A 22,288-nucleotide genomic window follows, 5' to 3' on the forward strand; every position below is an offset into this window, starting at 1 on the left:
AGCATCTGAAGTGACTATAAGGAGCTCTAGTTAGGGCGGTTTAAAGCAGTCTAAGTTCAAAACAGGTTTAATAAAAACCAATCCAAAAACAACTTCAATCATTCAACAATTATGTGGCTCTCTTTTTTATCAGTATACTGGGTAGGTTATTTTAAACTTACAGTCTCTAGCGGCAATACTATATACCGGAAAACACCAAAAAACACCAGAAATCCACCATGTTATACTGAATACCGGAAAAGACACTAAATACCGGAAAAGATACGGAAAACACCCTAAATAGGTAACCCGGAGCCTGGTCCTCTGGGGCTATACTATATACCGTAAAACACCGGAAAACACCATGTTTTACTGAATACCGGAAAACACCGGAAAAATACTAAATACCGGAAAAAACACTAAATACCAGAAAATACCCTAAATAGGTAACCCGGAGCCTGGTCCTCTGGAAAATACCGGAAAAACCTAACACTAACCCTAGCCTGGTCCTCTGGAAAACACCGGAAAAACCTAACCCTAACCCCCGCACACAGAGGACCAGTTTTCCGGTGTTTTCCGGTGTTTCCAGTATATAGTATAGCCTGTCTCTAGTAATTCTATCCAGGGAAATAGCAGTCATTCATTGGAATGAATGTGACCACCAAAATGCAAGCTATTACAGTAAAAATATTTTTTATATTCAAATTTTATTAGATTAGATTCCCACTATGTACCGTATGTCTTCTGACATTTTTGTTTAAGCTTACACTTTTTGTTCATTACAGATAAGGCAATTCAATTTATAAAAGCTGTATTTACATTAAAAAATCTGGATATGAAAATTCAATATTGGAGCATATGAATGTGAACCAGATTATGGCTTTGATAAACTGTACAGACATTGAGATCAGAGCCCTGTTTCTCAAAATCTTAACTAATGATAAAATCCAAATTTTAGTAGATACTTTAATTTTGATTGGCTAAACACTAAAATCTCTCTAATATTATCCAATCAAATTACTAAAATTTGGATTTTATCTTAGTTAAAATTTCGTGAAACAGCCCTCTGATCTGATAACATAAATTAACACAAAAACTTACACCAATAAACCCACAAAATGTGTAAAAATGACCCATTAAGCTTATCTGTAATACAAAGTGCAGGATGACTGCACCACACACCAATAAAACTGATAAGACAACCCTGCGGACAAGACACAAACTACACTGACACAGCAAGCAACAAACAAATATATCAAATCAAGCCAAGAGATCAAAAGGTCAGTCTAAGTAGCCAAGGTGTTGTACAGTCCCGGGCCGGTAATGATATAAAAGACCCAACAAAATAGAGAAAAACTATAGAATAGAAAAAATTATGCGACCAGTCTTGCTGAATGGTATCTCCCGATATATCACTCAACAATCATGTCGGTTTAGTATACTTTGGTTAAAATTGCTCTGTTTTAGACATGGTTCATGGTGTGATGCTACGATACTGAAATCGATTAATTGATGATTGAGATTACCTGATCTAGCGCGATATTATTCTCGATTCAGTGATTGGTAAACCAAATCAAAAACACATTTAGCTCTATTTAAAACAAGACTTTCAACTTTTATCTTTCCACAGTGTGGAGCCTATCTATTGATGGGTTTCATGTTCAGGAAATTGTTTTTTCACACAATGCTACAAATTAATGTCAATTTTTCAACAAACAAAAAGTTTATTGGACAAAGCCTGTTTAACTGAGTAGCATTTTTATAAGAAGGAAAGAGTAACACATTGTGTCCATCTAGAGAGAGAGAGAAATGGGCTTTAATGTCCACTCAACACAAGCTAAATCATTTCAGGACTAACATATGGTTCATTTTTATTTTAATAATTTGTTTGCACTTAGGGGTCTGCGGCAGAGGGAGGAAACTAAGAAAAAACTGATAGTTGACCCTACTCTTTGTGACATAAAAGTTGGGAATCGAAAGCACACTACTTGACTCAATGACAGAGAGAGAGAGAAATGGAGTTTAACGTCCACTCGACACAAACTAGGTCATTTCGGGACTAACACATGGTTCAATTTTATTTCCATAATTCGCATGCGCATAGGGGTCTTTAGCAGTGGGAGGAAACCGGAGGACCCGGAGAAAACCCACGAAGTTGGACAGGCGACCCTACTCCTTGTCACGTACAACCGGGGATTCGAAACCCCGCCAGTTGACTCAATGACAGACTTTATGATACAGCACGCACGTGCTAACCATTCAGCCATCCAACCTCTCTACTCAATGACAGACATAATGATCTAAAGTGCACGAGTCAAACCATTCAGCCAACCACGTCCTGTGTAAATGTTGGTTTTAATGATGAAACTATAAATAATCAGGTAGAACATGTAAATAGTCAATAACAGTGTCTAGTGGTTCAGATGGTATAAAAACAAAGCCCCCACCATATACATATTGGGCTGAACATAAAAGAACCCTTGGAAACTGCTGTCTTTATTAGCTCCTTTATAAAGTAAAGCTCATATGTACACGCACCTTGTCCCATCGAAACAGAGAGAGAGAAATGGGGTTTAACGTCCATTGACACAAACTAGTTCATTTCAGGACTAACATATTACAATAATTTGCTTGCGCGTAGGGGTCTTTAGCAGAGGGAGGAAATCGGAGGATCCGGAGAAAAAACACGAGGTTGAACAGGCGACCCTACTCCTTGTCACGTACAACTGGGGATTCAAAACCACACCACTTGACACAATGACACAAACTAGGTCATTTTTAAATTTTATTTAAATAATTCGCTTGCGCGTAGGGGTCTTTAGCAGTGGAAAGAAACCAGAGGACCCAGAGAAAACCCACGAGGTTGGACAGACGACCCTACTCCTTGTCACGTACAACCGAGGATTCGAAACCACGCCAGCTGAATCAATGACAGGCCATATGATACAGCGCGCACGTGCTAACCATTCAGCCATCCACACACACACACACACCCCACCCCCCTGCCATCGAAACACCTGTGCCTCCTGTCTTGTACCAATGACAAGGGGAAAACCACATGAACTTTCTCAGCACTGGGATCAAACTCTGGACCTCTCGATTGGTGAACAACCACCTTACTCATTGAGCCAACCCTCAGGTTAATATAAGGACCAGACAGTGATAACAGATCTAATGAGGAGGACAGAAGTTGGTCTCCAGATAAAAATAGAATTTTGTCCAGATGCCAGTCAGATGAGAAATTATAGAATAGAAGACAGTCTACAGATGCCATCAGAATTAGCAACCCAGTCTATAGAGGTCAGTACAAACTGAATACAGTCTACAAAGGTTAATAGAAACATAAATCAGAGAGAGAGAGAGAGAGAGAGAGAGAGAGAGAGAGAGAGTTACATCCACCTGACACAAACTAGTTCATTTTGGGACTAACATATGGTACAATTTTATTTCAATATTTGAATTTGAATCTTTAACAGTGGGAGGAAATCACAGGACCGAGGGGAAAACCAATGATATTGGGCAGATTACTCTAAATTGTTAAGTACAAACTTGACACAATGACAAACCTTATGATCTAAAGTCCACACATTTCACCAATCGACCATCCAACTCCTCTAACAGTAGTGAATCAAAACAAGCCGAACTAGACATCTTGGTGAAACAGTGTTTATACTGGCAGTCTAAAAAAATTGACAATTGGTTCCTAAATCTCTTTCCTTGACTGATACTTTAGAAATGACATATTTCTTGGAACCTGATTGATGAATAATTATTTGACAACCCGTCAAATTCCAATTAAATATTTTGTGGACAATAAAGACTCTACATTCAAACAAACATGCTACAGAGAAGAGACTTGGATTATAAATAAGTTCATTACACAAGATCATTGAAAGTCAAATGAAATTGCAGAGACAGCTGCATGTCATCAAATAGCTGATGTGTGATATTTGAACAAAGGTTACAAAGAGAGAGACAAATGGGGTTTAATGTCCACTTGACACCAACTAGGTCATTTTGGGACTAACATATGGTTCAATTGCGCCAGTTAACTCATCGACAGACCTTATGATACAACGCATATGTGCTAACCATTCGGCCATCCAACCTCCCAAAGCTACAAAGACTTAGCATTCTGAACATAGTTATCAGGTTAAAAGATTATATAAGATCTTAATCATTCTGTATAATTATGTTATATAATATGTCAAATAATTCAGTTATTATTTCAACATAAAGTAAGAAGGATTGTATTGTTAACTGTGGTCTGATACCATATATTGTAAATATAATTGTTAGAGTTATACCCCTTTATCTCGGCTCCCCCAATTCTAAATGCACATGTACTCTTTTACTGGACCAATAAAGATGTCACAATGATTTACTTAAATATTACTATTTAACAATGTATTCCACCTTGGTCATACATATATTCAAGGCAGGATCAATTTTTCTGCCGTCTGCATTAGCCCAGTAGGAACAGAACAGTAGGATGTTAAACCCCATTTCATTTCATTTCCAATTGTCTTAAAAATTCATTAAAAGTGCTCGGGAACCATTGGTCCCAAAATTGACGATTATACCTTACAAGACGACGGTAATCATTGGACTCCTGTGAAGATTTCTTAAAAACATATTTAACTCGTTAACTCGTGACGTTTTTAAAAACATTAACTACCCCCGATTGTGTAATTAATTTCACGAAGTGACAAAGAAATATGTACTATGTTCTAAGAATAGGTTGGGGAAAATACTTCCAAGGAGTTATAATATGCCCTACACACAGTGAGTGGCAGTTGTACAGGACGTAATATAACGTTCTACACACGCTGCGATCGTGGGGGAATTCCCAAGGGATTCCCCCAAGTGACGAACTATGTTCTAAGTATAGGTTGGGGAAAATACCTCCAAGGCGTTATATTACGCCCTACCCACAGTGTGTGGCAATTGTCTAGGACGTTATATAATGACCTACGCACTTAATGGGTTAATTTGTATTTTTAGTTGTTTATAAATGTCGTGAGCAAGACATTACTGATGGTGCAAGAAGGCGTTAGTCAGACTGTTGTATCATTAGCCTATATTAAGAAATGTCTTGTCCTCAACATTTAAACCCCATATATTTTTGAAAGTGTATAGTATGCATAATAAATGTTGGATTTTGTTTGATGGGTTTATGAAATATAAATGAAATGAAATGAAATGGGTTTTAACGTCCTACTGTTCTGCTCCTATGCTGGGCTAATGAAGACGGGCATATGCCATACAGTGTGCTATGAGGGAAATTTTGCCTGGGCAGCAGCACTATTGCCTACTCTTATATCGAATTCCAACTGCCAAGGGATCTTTTAAGTGCATTCTAATGTATACACGGGACCTCGGTTTTTCGTCTCATCCAAAGGACTGGACAGCTGTCCTTGTCAGGCCCTCCATCCTGCATCACTGACAAGGGGGAACCACGCCGGAAAATCTCGATGAACTTTCTCGGCCAATGCAGGGATTGAACACCCGACCTCCAGGCTAGCGAGCTAGCGTCTTACCCATTATGAAATATATAAGGGATACAAATATAATAGGGTCTAAATGACTTATTTCACAGTAATCTGATCATTGAATTTTGATCTCAAAGTGAGTGGAATTAGACGAGAGGTTATCAACCTAACTCTGTAAATTGTAGGCTACTCAAAAGATATTTTTTTCCTTTCAATGGCTTCATAGACTTTAGGACTATTGTGTTCAATCTTAAATTACTTTGGATCCATAGGCTGGAAGTATTGTGTTCTAAGCTTGAAAATAATTTCTTTTGTCGGTGTCTTGTCTAGATTTTTACTTCCTGATTCCTATTTTAGTTCTGTCAATGATTAGTATTATTTTTATTCTATTAACCTTATATATTAATAGATGTCACATATTATTCTAGTTTACAATCCCACCCAAAACATTCATACTTCCTTCATTTTTCTTCAAATCAATCTAAACAACTTTAAAGATGCCTTTAAATGTACAAATTGGATGATTTAATGATATATTTGGACCAAACCCATATTCAAACTAGATAATCTATGAAAAATTTGCTTCAAAAGTCCCCTCAAACCATTGTATTTGTGAAGAAATACCCCAAGCTATAAAAAATCTATTCAAAGAAGTCATGTTTGTGTCACATGACTTGGCCATGGTGGAGGAAGAAACATTCACTGCATATAAAAGACGATGTTGTCTTTAATCACTTTCCATTTACCATAAATATTGAACATTAATTCTGGGATTAACCCCTACCGACTTCTTTTCCCGCTATTTAGTCGCAGAGTCTGTTATAAATTTAAGGTTCTTACCTTTTCCATGTCCGCTCACGATCATGTTTATCAACATATACATTAAGCGCTCTCTAATGAAAAGAGGTGAGAAATAACCACCCGATAAATACTTTTGTGGGAATGTATCTTTGAATTATCTTCAAGGTCAGAATTTTGTTAAAATAATTTGAACCCAAACAAATGAATGTGAAGGATAATGACCAGATTATGCCCCCTTTTCACTGTTGATGCAAGGGCCACAGTGACATTTTCAGCCTGGGGTCTCATCTCGGCTTCATCAGTCCCTGAAACGAACTTCAACAAAAAATGCTTTTCATTAAGCAACCGTATGCATTACATCTTTGATGTGTAGTTTAATGGTCGAGTGCGAGACATTAAAGTAGCTAAGTCTCGAACTCAATATCATCCAAAATCTTCAACATTGAAAACACGATTTATTTGTCAGTTTAAATCAACATTGATGTTGTGATCTTAAGACAAAATAAACATTTTACAATTGATACACTAATGCGTTTCAGCACTATTTGTAATAAGGGACTCGAAAAACGAGGCTAGGCATATTCCACAAGTCATGTCAAACGGTGACGCTATATTCTTATCTGGAGAGCAAGCCAAATAAATAATATCGGCGTAGACTAGAATAACCAGACACTAGAGATTGAAATTAGATTGAAAATACTGGCTGGCGTATTTCGCCGAACCTAACTGATTAAAAATTTCAGTAAAAACAGAAACGATTGAATGTAAATCAATTTAAATACATTCATATTACATTATTGTATGCGTTTCTGTCAATTTCTAGGTCACAAATATTAGCGACTTAGCTCCTTTAAGTGTAATATTGTATGAGTGTGATAGCACAAGGGCAATACCTATATATTATGCAATGTCTTGCACGAGACCATTAAACAACTTAAAATACTAACACTATCCAGCGCGCGTATTTCAATGAAATACATCACGCGGGTCCAATATTTCAACCAGTATAAATAATGTACACTTGGCACATTGCCCTTACCATTATTTGAAATAGTGGTATGCCAACATCAAAAGATTATGTAACATCATTATTTTAAAGAGAAAGAATCAACCTCAGCATTCTCTCTAAAAAATAAATAATAAATGTTTCTAGGAAATAAAAGCTCTGTCCATCTAATAAAAAAAGCAAGAAAAAAAGTGACCATACGTAAAGGATTGAACAGCATAGACGAAGATATTCCCAACTTTCAATTGGTCAAAAGCACTGAAAGGGTTATTAATGCAGAAATAAAATGTCCCTATCCTACTTTTGTCGAACCATACAAATATCAATATACTTGTTGTACAGTTTATCAACTTGAAAACCAGAAAGTTTTTTTCAACCAATTGTATTTTTATAATCTACTTCCTTATTATGGTTTAAAATTAGTTCAAATATCTCAAAGACCTTCAAATTTTTTTTAACCTTTTTAATTTGAATCTTCCTGTTTGTTGGTTTACTTATTTGCTGTAATTATTACATCTCAAGTACATTTAAGGAATTCACGACAACTCGGTTAATTACTGTTGTAAGATCATTCCCGTATTCCCATGTTGATAGCTTTATGTGTAGGACGCTAAAAAATGTCACACATGTGCCCACAATGGTCCTTGAAACAAAACTCTCATTACTGTTGTCTTCTCTTTTGGTCTTAATCCCTCATTTGATAATGTATTTCAACATCTATAAAATATCAATTGTTTCACAATACTTTCCTATTTTATTCTAAATATGGATTAGATTGGGTTTTTTCTTTTTTAGGAAAGAGGGAGGTTGGATGGCCGAATGGTTAGCACATATGCGTTGTATCATAAGGTCTATCATTGAGTAAACTGGTGTGGTTTCGATTGCTCGGAGTAGGGTCACCTGTCCAACCTCATGAGTTATCTCCGGGTTCTCCGGTTTCCTCCCACTGCTAAAGACCCCTGATAATAAACATGAAAAATAAGACTTGTCTGTGATATCACCTTCAGTGGAAGCGGACATTAAACACTAAGAACAATATCAACAAAATATGATTGTCAAAGGGGCATAACTTTTAGAGTAACAGATAGGATTCCTCCAAATTCAGCCTATATACTGCTATCTTCTTTTGTTAATTAAAATCTTATGTGCATATTTATTTTCACCTGACTGTAGTTTTAGTAAGTTTTCATGGACCCAGAAGTTTTCAACGACATTCGTTGTTTTGTCTACAAGACAATCCATTAATTTTTCAGGCACTTTTTTGATAATGTAATGTGATTGACTTTCGGTATATTGAAATTCATCAAAACCATATAAATTTACCTATTTTAACAGAAAAAAAAATCAAAATCAATTTAAACAAAAAAAAATAAATGAAAAATACACTGTCATGTCAACAACACTACAAAAAAATAGGAAATCGTCAGGTTATATATAAGTTGCCATAGGTCGTTAACAGATGAAATAATCATTTACATTACAGATAATGTTGCAAAAAATCTTTCAAAGTCGAATAATCCCTGAAGTAAAACTCAATCAAGTTTTGTCTTTCAATGATGATAATTGGCTGCCAGCTAACAAGGCTTTGTAAACTAAGGAACGTAACTCTGGAAAAAATTATTAAAAAATGTGGAATGTAACACGCTTTGATCATCTTTTCAACAAGATCAAAGTAATCGTCAAAAAGCATTGAAAATAAATAATATTCTTCTGTGCAATAATGTAAATAACTCATATAAATTTTGAAAAGATCAGTTAATTATTGCATCCACCAGAGTTAAAAAAAAATATTTTAACAAATGGGCAGAACCATGGAAATGGTCATCCAAAATCGATGCAAATCAACAGGTTAATTTCTTTAAGTTATAAGATCTGACAAATGACCTGTTCATAACTACTGCCTCTCATGACCTAACAAAATCTGGTAACAAATGGGGATAAGTCTGGATGTGATAATCAACAAACGTTGGATAATAGATATATTTATATGACTACCATTAAAATTTGGGTGCATAAAATAATTTTTTTTTTATTTTTGGGCGACAAATTTAGTATATCAATTTTTTCTGAATTCTAGGTATCAGAAAAAACCAGCGGCTGCCAGGCAGAATACGCCCACATTTTCGAGAGATGGATAGAGAACAAGCTAATAAGAAAGTGATTTTTCCTACAATCAAGGGCCATAATTCAGGAAATTACAATTCGATATGCGCAAATATCGAAAGGAACCGAAATCTTTGGGTTATAATCTTACATTTCAAGTTTCAACAAAATCGGATAAAAATTGTGACCTCTATAGGGTCCACAACCTTGATATACCATATTTTTACGCTATTTGAGAACGAACGGCGGCCATTTTGTCTGTCAATTTTAGGCCGACTTTCACGAAATTCGAACTCAGTCGTCCTTATGGTGTAACGGTGATATTATAAAACGGTTTTTTAAATCGGATAAAAATTATGACCACTAAAGGGTACACAAGCTAAAAACGCGATTTTTCGTACTATCAGGGGCCATAATTCAGGAAGTTACGGTCCGATATGCGCGAATATCGAAAGGAACCGAGATCTTTGGGTTATAAACTTACATTTCATGATTCAACAAAATCGGATAAAAATTGTGACCTCTATAGGGTCCACAAGCCAAAAACGTGATTTTTCGTACAAACAGGGGCCATAATCCATGAAGTTTCGATCCGATACATGCCAATATCGAAAGCAGCCGAGATCTTTTGGAGATACACCTATATTTTAAGTTTCGTTAAAATCGGATAAGAATTGTGACCTGTAGAGTGTCCACAAACAAATTGTGGACGGACGGACGGACGGACCGACAGAGGGACAGGGGCGACGACAATATACGTCCACATGAAAATGTGGGCGTATAAAAAGGTGCATGTATGGCAGTGTGCTATACATGAGTTTTTACGACAATGAGTACTTAGGTCATGTTCTGGATTTCACCATCATGTTTCATGGCTCTACAAGATCTATTTGTTCTGGGGCTATCACATACATTCTAGAATGTACACGATTTCTCCCTCATCAAATCACATTTCATAATAAAACTGCTTTCTGTCTGAATTTAAATTCAGTTATCACTTACAAAGTGTCATTAAAAATCATATTCTTTTTATTGCCATGACAACTTGACTACTAATTCTTCACGAAAACAATTGGGTGTTGCACTGAAATGTATTATTCCAAAAATGAAAATATTATCAGAGAAATGATTACAGTGTTAATTTGATATAAAGCATTAAAAGGAGTAATAGCAATACATCACTATCTGTATTCTATTCCAATATAAACAAGAAAATATGGAATAGGATGACTATAATAGACAACTTATAAATATGTATCTTTTCTATTAAAGCATCTGGAATCAGACCACTATCTGTATTCTATTCCAATATAAACAAGAAAATATGGAATAGGATGACTAAAATAGACAACTTATAAATATGTATCTTTTCTGTTAAAGCATATGGGATCAGACCACTAAACTCTTCCTCGATACCCACGAATGTAGTTCCTTCTATTTATTGTCCCCCCGCCCTCCCAACACCTTTCCTTTCCCCGCAAACACCACCCCTGATCCCTGATTTAGCATGGTGGTTTTTGTTGACTTTTTGTTGTAGAATCAAAGAAAATAGTATGAATTTACATTTTCTGTTAGTTTTGGGTGAATGTTTTGCCTGAACAGCTGAGTTTCTGCCTACTCTTTAATCAAAATCAACTGTCAAGGGTCCATTACATGCATGCCAATGACTTGATGACAAATAAATACACTAGAAAACAAATAACTTGATGTCTATTATCCATAGCGTTTTTTTTTATAAACTGTGTTCTGGTATCTTTAATAAATGACATATATTAGAGGAGTTGTGTATGACAAAGCCTGACTATTTACCAGACAATGTCTGTGACAGATGCCTTATTTCCAGGCTTGTTAATGCAGACTACATAAACAGGTACTTGGTATATGATTAAAAGAGAAGAGTTTCTGTCACATATTGCAGCTGTATAATCTGTGCAATTTAAAAGGGAGATTTTAATGACTTAAATAACAGCCTGTCAAAAGATTCTGTTTGTCTTCTTTTTTCCGACTGTTGCTTATCCTCGCAAATGATTTTTCACCATGAGCATATGTAAAGAGCTTGGACAATCATGGTAAAGTATCTTGACCAATTCTGTCACATTTTATGAACAGTAAGTAGGTAAATAATAGCCTTGATTGTCCAGCTCATATTTATTTTTACACATGGCAGGTGGATTTCTTTTCCAATTACAGTAATTACACAGAAAAGGGTGACATTTTGAAAATGGGTACATAATGAGCCTTGATTATCCAGGTCATAGTTATTTTTACACACTGCAGATGGACTTCTTGTTAAATTACGCTAATTAAACATATCAAGATAGTCATGCAAAGCATGGAAATACACCCACACAGCAGCTATGTCTTGACTGCAACTTATGAGAAAGGAAACCTTTAAGATGTTGACAAAATTTGATAAGGATCAAATACCTTCAAGAAATTTGAAGTCTATCTTGTTCACAAGCTTGAAAAAAAAACAGTTAAAAAACATTTTCAATATGTCTTATCCTCTCATAACCCCAACGATTCTCTAACATCAAAACTACAGCCTCTATCGCGATTACAATATTTGCAGCAAAGGGGAAATAACTCCGGAATGGAAAACTAAAAATCGAATTGGTTCATCCTCTCATGACCCCAATGCTTCCCACCACATTAAAATATACAACCTCTATCATGTTTACAAGGTTTTCGGCAAAGAAGGGATAAATTCCGGAACATAAAGTCATGAAGGACTGTACATGTAAATTAATAGTGTTCATCTTCTCATGACCCCAAACCATCCATTTTGGCGTTAAGTCTCTCATGACAGACAAGGTGACAACAAAATACGCCCAAACGGTAATGAGGATGTATAAAAATCTAATATGTGACCGCTCTGGCTAAAGGATCTGCACGTCACATGGCATTGTATGTCAGTAGAGTGTATAAGACTAACATATGGTTCAATTTTATTTCCATAATTCGCTTGCGCGTAGGGGTCTTTAGCATTGGGAGGAAACCGGAGGGTCCGGAGAAAACCCACAAGGTTGGACAGGCGATCCTACTCCTTGTCACGTACAACCGGAGAATCGAAACCATGCCAGTTGACTCAATGACAGACCTTATGATACAGCGCGCACATGCTAACTATTGTGAAATGAAATGAGATTGAACGTCCTACTGTGTTTGTATTGTGTTTGTGAAGTGATATCTGAATGTTATACAAGTGTTTAATAATAATAATAGTTATTTCCATTGTATTGTTGTGAAATCTCACAAGATAACAAAGTCAGCAATGCATTTTATGAGTCTTAAATCAGATTTGATTGACATTTGTTTCTCACTTTTCCGATTTCATTTACGAGACCTGTCTCTGTGTCCAGATCGGTACAGCAAAAATTTGATTTGATCTCCTAGCCAAGAAACAACCACAATCCTACTTAAACATACATTATGCAAGAGCTAATTCTGTCTATTGCAGGTCTTTCTTTAGGCCTGAAATGTTATCTAAATTATTAATTAGACATTAATTAACCTATCCAGACCATAATCAACTCTAGATGGCATCGGTAGCCTGCGATCTTTAGTGGATTATGAGCCGATTTACTGCATAACTTTCCTTCATGATTTAACAATTAAATGGATAATTGAGACTATGCTGTTTATCGTACTGATTTTAGTAATGATGATCAAGGTTAGGCGTAAATTTCAATTGCTTAGTTCTCGGTTCATAGTGGATCAATTTGAATGAAATTTTCAGCAAATTGCCTTTACATTATCTAGTTTTTAACTATTATAGTGAGAACTGCCAACTCGTTATTGAATCTCCCATAATGTTTCTTTAATAAATAACCCAAGTGTTGGTGTGAAATATCACAGATTATTCAGAATGACCATATGAAAACATGAGATGAGAATGCAAACAATATCCAAATTTAAATTTTCGTAATTTGTATTAACAATATTATCTATATTTGAATTATTGGCGATAAAGCTACTACTGACTATTCATTAGATGAGAATGCAAACAATATCCAAATTTAAAGGAGCTAAATCGCTAATATTTTGGACCTAGAAATTGACCCAAATGTTGATTTGAATTGACAAATAATTCGTGTTTTCAACGTGTAACACTTTGGATGATATTGAGTTAGAGACTTAACTACTTTAAATTTTCGTAATTTGTATTAACAATATTATCTATATTTTAATTACTGGGGATAAAGATACAACTGACTAAAACCGAGACTCAACATGTTCATTCCATGCATTGATCATGTTTTACTGGATCATAGAGTTTTTTAAGACAGTTGATTACCTCAAGGTTAGCCTAAGAGGCTAAAGTAATTCTTATTTGACATAAATCACCGACCAACATAGAGAAATATACCATATATCATAAACACTGTGTAGTGAAATGTTCCATAAATCACAAAAAATAATCTCAAATTCTGCTTATAAATGTTCTTGGCCTTGTAACTCTGCAAGTTATGGATGGCAGACAGGGTTTTGACATCTTCATAAAAGGAAATTGAAAATTCTCGTGCCACAATTTGTGAATGTGAAAATTATGACTTCAGGGTAGGACAACTTAATAAACTTTTTAACACACCAATTGTTTTTAAGTCAATTAACACAAATTGGGTCATAAAGTTTTGACCTGATTTTTAGCTTTGCTGATTACAGAAAACCCCAATTTAAATTATTTTTTCACTAAGTCAATTTATAATTTATCTAAGATCAAGGGAGAAAGCCAGCTGACATATTACAATGTGTTAAAATATCATTTTCGTCTGTCAGTCGGTCATAAATGTGCCAAGTTTTAATCCATATGCATATCCAATTTTGCATTTCCGTGAGAGTAACAGGAAGAAAAGGTGTAAGAACTAATTTAACATATTTCAAGTATAAAATAATTTTACACTTTCTAAAAGGTTTCAATAATTTCAACTCTTTCATGGTGCTACTGAACTGCTTGTTTCAAAAGATTCAATTCAATTTGGCACATTTAGAGAAGACTAGGCACTCGATCAATTTACTTAAAATTTAAGGTGTTTGTAGTATCAAACGGAGAGCAGTGGGTCAATTTTCTATGTATTACTTATATCTTGGAACAGCAAGTTACTTCTTTTTACAGAATATGACCATTTGTAGCATTATCCCAATATTTTAAAATATTTTCATATTTTTAAAATTCAACTGTATTTATTGTGACTTGAGGTTAAATTCTTTAAAATTCTAATTTGATATCCTGTAAATTACTGAGAGGGTAATTCTCCAACCAGTCCATTTCACTGTCAGTCATGAGTACAGACTGACAAACATGACTGAAACGAGATCCCTGGTATAAAACATGACTGAATCCAGATTCCTAGTATCAAACATGACTGAAATGAGAGCCCTGGTATAAAACATGACTGAAACAAGAGTCCTGGTATCAAACATGACTGAAATGAGAGCCCTGGTGTCAAACATGACTGAAACGAAAGCCCTGGTATCAAACATGACTGAAACAAGAGCTTGCGGGTATCAAACATGACTGAAACGAAAGCCCGGGTATCAAACATGACTGAAACGAGAGCCCTGGTGTCAAACATGACTGAAACGAAAGCCCTGGTATCAAACATGACTGAAACGAAAGCCCTGGTATCAAACATGACTGAAACGAGAGCCCGGGTATCAAACATGACTGAAACAAGAGTCCTGGTATCAAACATGACTGAAACGAGAGCCCTGGTATCAAACATGACTGAAACGAGAGCCCTGGTGTCAAACATGACTGAAACGAGAGTCCTGGTATCAAACATGACTGAAACGAGAGTCCTGGTATCAAACATGACTGAAACGAGAGCCCTGGTGTCAAACATGACTGAAACGAAAGCCCTGGTATCAAACATGACTGAAACGAGAGCCCGGGTATCAAACATGACAGAAACGAGAGCCCTGGTATCAAACATGACTGAAATGAGAGCCTGGGTATCAAACATGACTGAAATGAGAGCCCTGGTGTCAAACATGACTGAAACGAAAGCTCTGGTATCAAACATGACTGAAACGAGAGCCCGGGTATCAAACATGACAGAAACGAGAGCCCGGGTATCAAACATGACTGAAATGAGAGCCTGGATATCAAACATGACTGAAACGAGAGCCCTGGTATCAAATAGTTAGCAGTAGATGTTTCTAGTAAAAAGCTTAAAGTTCCAGTAAGGCCACACCAATCTAATTTTCTGTTGTTTAGGAACAAATGTTAAAATTTTACTTCTTATTTCTTCAGAAAAAAGACTTTTTTATAAACCAAAAGGATTTAGTTGCACTGTTCCAAGGGCTTTTAGTTCCATATTTCTAAGTTTGAAATTTTAAACAAAACATCTAGATGATCTTTCATGCGATTCCAGTTGGTATTTATTTATTAAGACATTGAAAAACTGAAAATTAAATGGTTGTGGCCTAATTTGGTTACTTTGTTATATATATTCCTTGTAAGGAAAATAACTGGATACAACTGTTGGTAAATATTTCACAATTCCTACACATTTTCTGGATTTAATAAATCTCATTGGCGATAAATTGTCTAACACATGCAAAATTTAAATTCAACATGAACAAATCACGTAAATAATTGCAGGTAATCATTTTCTTGATCCTATTTAGGGAAAATGTGGCAACTGGGTAAAAGTCTGTTCGCATTTATCATTCATAGATAACGAGTTGGAAATATCCATTTTGGAAACCATCAAAAAGCCAGACAACAATCTTGTTAAATTTTGTTAAGTTTTCCTAGTCTTGATCGAACAGTTGTGGGAGTTGGTTACCTAGGACGTCCACAAAGTTTTCAGCCTACAAACTAAGCTAATTTCTTTAATCGAATTCATCCGCAACAATAATTTAAGAAAATTGGAAATTTTGTGAATTGTCTTAACAGGTTGATATCTGAGAGATCACCCTGTCTAGTCCGGCATCATTAATTTGACTAAACCACTTTCACTGGGGATTTAATAGTCATCTTTTGGATGCTTCGATGGTCTACAATGTTTGAACATATTAACCTGTGTTTGGCCATTGAATGTCGACAGATTAGAATTCCATGCTAACTCTGTTTCAATCTATTAATGATACTTCTACAAACAATTCTCTTTGTGTTTTTAATTAAAGACAAAAAACTATTGTACCAATAAGACAGAAAACAGTTCCAGTGTTAAATTTTAAGTTTAAAAGATATGCTTGACCGATAGTTAAATCCATTTTGAAGTCTTTGTTTATTCACAAACAAGCTATTTTAGAGTAATCCAGAAATGAAAAAGCTGCCACCCCCATGTTATAATTTTCCAATGGAGATGATTACACTGTACATATGTTTCTGCTTCTAGCCTGGAGGAAATCATGACAATTTAACATATAACATTTGTTGTTACATGTAGTTGTTATACATAGTTTTTGTTTCATTGATAACTGAACCAATATTAAAAGTTTTTAAACCACAAATGTATTTGGAAGATATTTTAAAACACAAATTTGTGACATTTGGTAGTGGGGAGGAGGGAATTTTCTGATATGTAGTAAAATTAAGACTCTACCATTTTATTTATCCCTACAATCACATGAATATTTATATTTTAGAATACAATTTATGATTTTAATACATTTTAAATTTCCATCCAAAATATGTCTTAAAAAAAGTGAAAAATGTACACTCTTAACAATGGAGTTTAACGAGTTTAACGTCCACTCGACACAAAATAGGTCATTTTAGGACTAGCATATGTTTCAATTTTATTTCAATAATTCACTTGCGCTAAGGGGTCTTTAGCAGTGGGAGGAAACAAGAAGGACCCAGGAAAACCCATGCGGTTGGTCAGGCAACCCTACTCTTTGTCATGTACAACCAGGGAATCGAAACCATGCCAGCTGACTCAATGACAGGCCTTACGATACAACGTGCACGTGCTAACCATTATGCCACCTACCCCACCCCCTTTCTTAATAAAGGAAAAAAACAAATGAGGTGAAACCAATTTTTACTGTATGTTGAAATTGAAACATTTTTGCTTTTTTAAATTCTTTCCAGACAAGTCATGAAAAAAACCCAAGAAACTGTTTTCTTATTTTGTTGCAGAAATTGTGGTATTGTAAGACCAAAGCACATAATATATACATTTACATCAACATTCAACCATCACTAAATACATGGCAAACAAAGAAATTACTGGCTTTAATATAATCGGGCCAGACATAATCTGCTCTAGGCACTCTTCAGTTTCAAATCAAAACCAAACCAAACCGAACTGGATACAATTTAAACACGTAATCTGATTTCATGCACTTGTGTTATTCGCATAAGCACAAAATTGGTGAGTAAAATGTTGCCACGTCAGATTTATCTTGTATTTATCCCTTCCATTAGATAATATCCAGAGGTATAGTATCATCAAGACAAGAGTTTGAAGAGTACGAGATAAACACAGCCCACAACATACGGTTTCTAAAATGGTGTTTAGTAATTTACGATTATAAATTAAATATAAATAACTATTGGATAACAATTACTTACAGGGGCGTGTCCAGGAATGTAGAGACACTGTCAAGTTTGGTTTTAGTGCCGGGGGTGGGGTGGGAACTACCGGTGAATTTGATAAAATCAGAAGCTTTGAAAAAATATTCTTGCTCATGTAGAAATGACTTGGCTTTTATTACAGCAACTTTTTATCTAGGCTTCTCCAGTCTTCAACATGCAATGATATAAACAGTCGAGAAGAGGTATTTATACAGTCATTTGTTTATGCTCTAATTTTTGTCAAGTAAACAAACAACTCTATATGCGTGATTTTAGCTATATAAATCTATGCTGCTCCCTATGTAATAAGACAGCCGTCATCTTTATTTTCCCTAAACCAAATTGATGGGCCTGTTTTAAATCTGACTGAACCTAAGTCAGGAAATTAAATCTAGGGTTGGTATTCTGATTTTGTTTTCTTTATAAAATGTTACGAAATGAAATGAAATGGGGTTTAACGTCCTACTGTTCTGTTCCTATACTGGGCTAATGAAGACGGGCATACGCCATACAGTGTGCTATGAGGGAAATTTTGCCTGGGCAGCGGCACTATCGCCTACTCTTATATTGAATTTCAACTACCAAGGGATCTTTTACATGCATTCCAATGTTTACACGGGACCTCGGTTTTTCGTCTCATCCAAAGGACTAGACAGCTGTCCTTGTCAGGCCCTCCGTCCTGCATCACTGACAAGGGGAAACCACGTCGGAAAATCAGGATGAACTTTCTCGGCCAATGCAGGGATCGAACACCCGACCTCCAGGCTAGCGAGCCAGCGCCTTAACCACCTAGCCACCGTGGATCCCTATAAAATGTTACATACTCAACCTTAGTACATACTAGTGTAGAATAATCTGTGAGCAATTTGACATTTTCCGAAAAAAAATACAAACCGTTACTTTAAAACCAGTATTCCAATTGTTTTGATATGTAGTATGTTTTCCAGAAAGTGGGATTCATCACCATATTATTTAAATTTATATTTTATTAGCAATAAATTCACATTACTCCATTATTGACAGTTAAAAGATGGATTTATTTCCTTCAATAGAGGGGGGTTGGATGGCCGAATGGTTAGCATGTGCGCGCTGTATCATGAGGCCTGTCATTGAGTTAACTGGCATGGTTTCGAATCCCCGGTTGTACGTGACAAGGAGTAGGGTTGCCTGTCCAACCTCGTGGGTTTTCTCCGGGTCCTCCAGTTTCCTCCCACTGCTAAAGACCCCTACGCGCAAGCGAATTACTGAAATAAAATTAAAACCATGTATTAGTCCAAAACGACCTAGTCTGTGTCGAGTGGACGTTAAACCCCATTTCTCTCTCTCTCTCTCTCTCTCTCATTCATTAGAATTCTAAATGAAATAACCATCATAATTAGTAAATATACTTTACAAAAACCTTTTACAATAATTATAGCCTCAGAACTGTACTCCAAATATAAACTGAAATCGTGATTAATAACTAATCAACACACATTAGTAGAATGAATATGATGCATACATATTAGTATCTGAATTTCATCATGAAATGTTGCAAGCTTGCATCAATTATTATCTTTTTTCTAACAAGTACTTCCAAAGTTAATAATTTGGATTACTGAATGAAAAGGATTACTGAATGAAACCAGCAAAACAATGGATGCACATAATCTGACTATAAGGTGAACATCAGCCTATTTGATAAAAATACTCATTAACTGAATTTAGAAAAGGTTATTGGACCAGGAACTCGGGACCCAAGTGCTATTCACCTTGTTAATCTTCTTGTTGTACTTCTTGGAGGTGCTCAAGGTTCTTCCAAAAAAGCCAAAGCTTCCACCAATTCAAGTAAAATTGACATGAAACTTGGCATGCTTGTTTCTTGAACAATTGTGCATTGATTAGTGGAGTTCGATTTTGTTGCGATGACATCATAGTACACTTGTATCTGTTTTTATTTAAGCCATTCTGATTTTAAAAGATCTTCAGGCAAGATGCTTTCCGTTGATTTTTTTTTTTTATAACTGCTATTACTTCTATTCCATTTTTCATATCAACAAGCAATTATTCAATATAAGAATTGTATGCTATGGGACATAAATCTGGTAGTTATTTCCAGAAATTATTGAAATTCTTAAAAAAAGATCTGAAAATTCTAATCCTCATAATGTTCAGAAAGATTTTTAGAAAGAGAACAGCGTCTTGACTAGTAGTTATCTTGTGTATGGATAAACATAAACATATGTATCTGTAGTGACATATTTTTGCTGTATTTTGCCGTGTGTTTTAATTAACAATTACTGATCCGTTTTGTCGACTATATTTGAATTTGACTACTATATTCAGTCATTCTATGTTCGATATGGATTTTGTAGCTTTAAAAAACAATATTTTATAGAACATTTTTGACTGGTGTTTGCAATATATATATATATATGTATGTTCAAAGGGAAGACATACTTCAATGCATTATCAAAGGGAGGCGTTACTGCAGAATATGATCAAAGGGAGGTATTACTACAGTGCATGATCAAAGGGAAAACATACTGCTGTGTATGATCAAAAAGAGGACATACTACAGTGTATGATCAAAGGGAGGATATACTCCGGTGTATGATCAAAGGGAGGACATACTACAGTGCATGATCAAAAAGAGGACATACTACAGTGTATGATCAAAGGGAGGACATACTCTGGTGTATGATCAAAGGGAGGACACACTCCGGAGTATGATCAAAGGGAGGACATACTACAGTGTATGATCAAAGGGAAGACATACTGCAGTATATGATCAAAGGTGGGACATGCAACGGTGTATGATCAAAGGAAAGACATACTACAGTGTATAATCAAAGGGAGGACATACTCCGGTATATGATCAAAGGGAGGACATACTACTGTGTATGATCAAAGGGAAGACATACTGCAGTGTATGATCAAAGGTGGGACATGCAACGGTGTATGATCAAAGGTGGGACATGCAACGGTGTATGATCAAAGGAAAGACATACTGCAGTATATGATCAAAGGTGGGACATGCAACGGTGTATGATCAAAGGAAAGACATACTCTGGTGTATGATCAAAGGTGGGACATGCTATGGTGTATGATCAAAGGGAGGACATACTCTGGTGTATGATCAAAGGGAGGACATACTCCGGTGTATGATCAAAGGGAAGACATACTGCAGTGTATGATCAAATGTGGGACATGCAACGGTGTATGATCAAAGGAAAGACATACTACAGTGTATAATCAAAGGGAGGACATACTCCGGTGTATGATCAAAGGGAGGACATACTACTGTGTATGATCAAAGGGAAGACATACTGCAGTGTATGATCAAAGGTGGAACATCCAATGGTGTATGATCAAAGGTGGGACATGCAACGGTGTATGATCAAAGGTGGGACATGCAACGGTGTATGATCAAAGGAAAGACATTCTGCAGTGTATGATCAAAGGTGGGACATGCTATGGTGTATGATCAAAGGTGGCACATACTACAGCGTATGATGAAAGGGAGGCATTACTGCAGAATATGATCAAAGGAAGCTATTACTGCAGTGTATGATCAAAGGTGGGACATGCTACAGTGTATGATCAAAGGGAGGACACATACTAGAATATTATCAATGAATGAAGTGAAAACTCACCTTGCTGTTGGCATTTTTTGGGTGGTCACTTACTTATCATATATATCAATAAGAAAAACTTACCTACAAAAAAAGAACAAAATAAATTTAAAAAAAGGTATAGTGTTCTATAAAGGGAATTTTACATGGACAGCAGCGCTACAGTCTTCTCTTAAATCAAATTCCAAATGCCAAGGGATCTTTTATGTGCATGCCAATGTATACACGGGCTAATTAAACAAGCTATATTCTTTTATAAATGTCAACGATTATTTGGAATAGTATAAGTAATATAACATGATGGCTGAACAGTGTGCTATGACTTTGCGTTAAATCAAAATGCTGTTTAGCAGATGATGTCACACGACAGAGATCAGAGTGACAGATTCTAGACATCACCCTTTTTGTACCTACACGACTTCTCCAGGCACAAATAGCAACTTGTACACGTAAAAACATGATATTTATTAATGAAATATGACTTCCTTTATATACACTCAAATATAATTTAATAATAACCAAATTTTTCTATATTCCATGAATAGTATCATGAGATTTTTAAAAAAAAAAACGAACAAGAGAGAAATGTTATAGGCCATTCAGACGCTTATAATCAAACTAGTATTGATAGGATACTGTAACATTCACAAATAATACAAGCTAAACCAAAACCAGTTTTAACTATTCTGACCTTTTCGGTTAAAGGTTAGAGTTTATTATGCATGGGCATATGTTGTCAGTTTGCCAGGAAGAAGCGGGT

General features: G+C 35.6%; 1 protein-coding gene across 1 annotated transcript in view; it reads right to left on the reverse strand.

Annotated features, from left to right (window-relative positions):
- Window positions 1–21,410: 21,410 nt before the first annotated feature.
- Window positions 21,411–22,288, reverse strand: part of LOC126827884 (protein MON2 homolog) — a 115,697-nt gene continuing 114,819 nt past the window's right edge. The window contains exon 20 of the mRNA XM_050557454.2: window positions 21,411–21,612. Within this exon, the coding sequence (XP_050413411.1) occupies window positions 21,595–21,612 (18 nt within the window). The 3' untranslated portion in view covers window positions 21,411–21,594. The remainder of the gene's footprint in view (window positions 21,613–22,288) is intronic.

The sequence above is a fragment of the Patella vulgata genome, chromosome 7, assembly GCF_932274485.2.
Source record: "Patella vulgata chromosome 7, xgPatVulg1.2, whole genome shotgun sequence".
Lineage (NCBI taxonomy): Eukaryota > Metazoa > Mollusca > Gastropoda > Patellidae > Patella > Patella vulgata.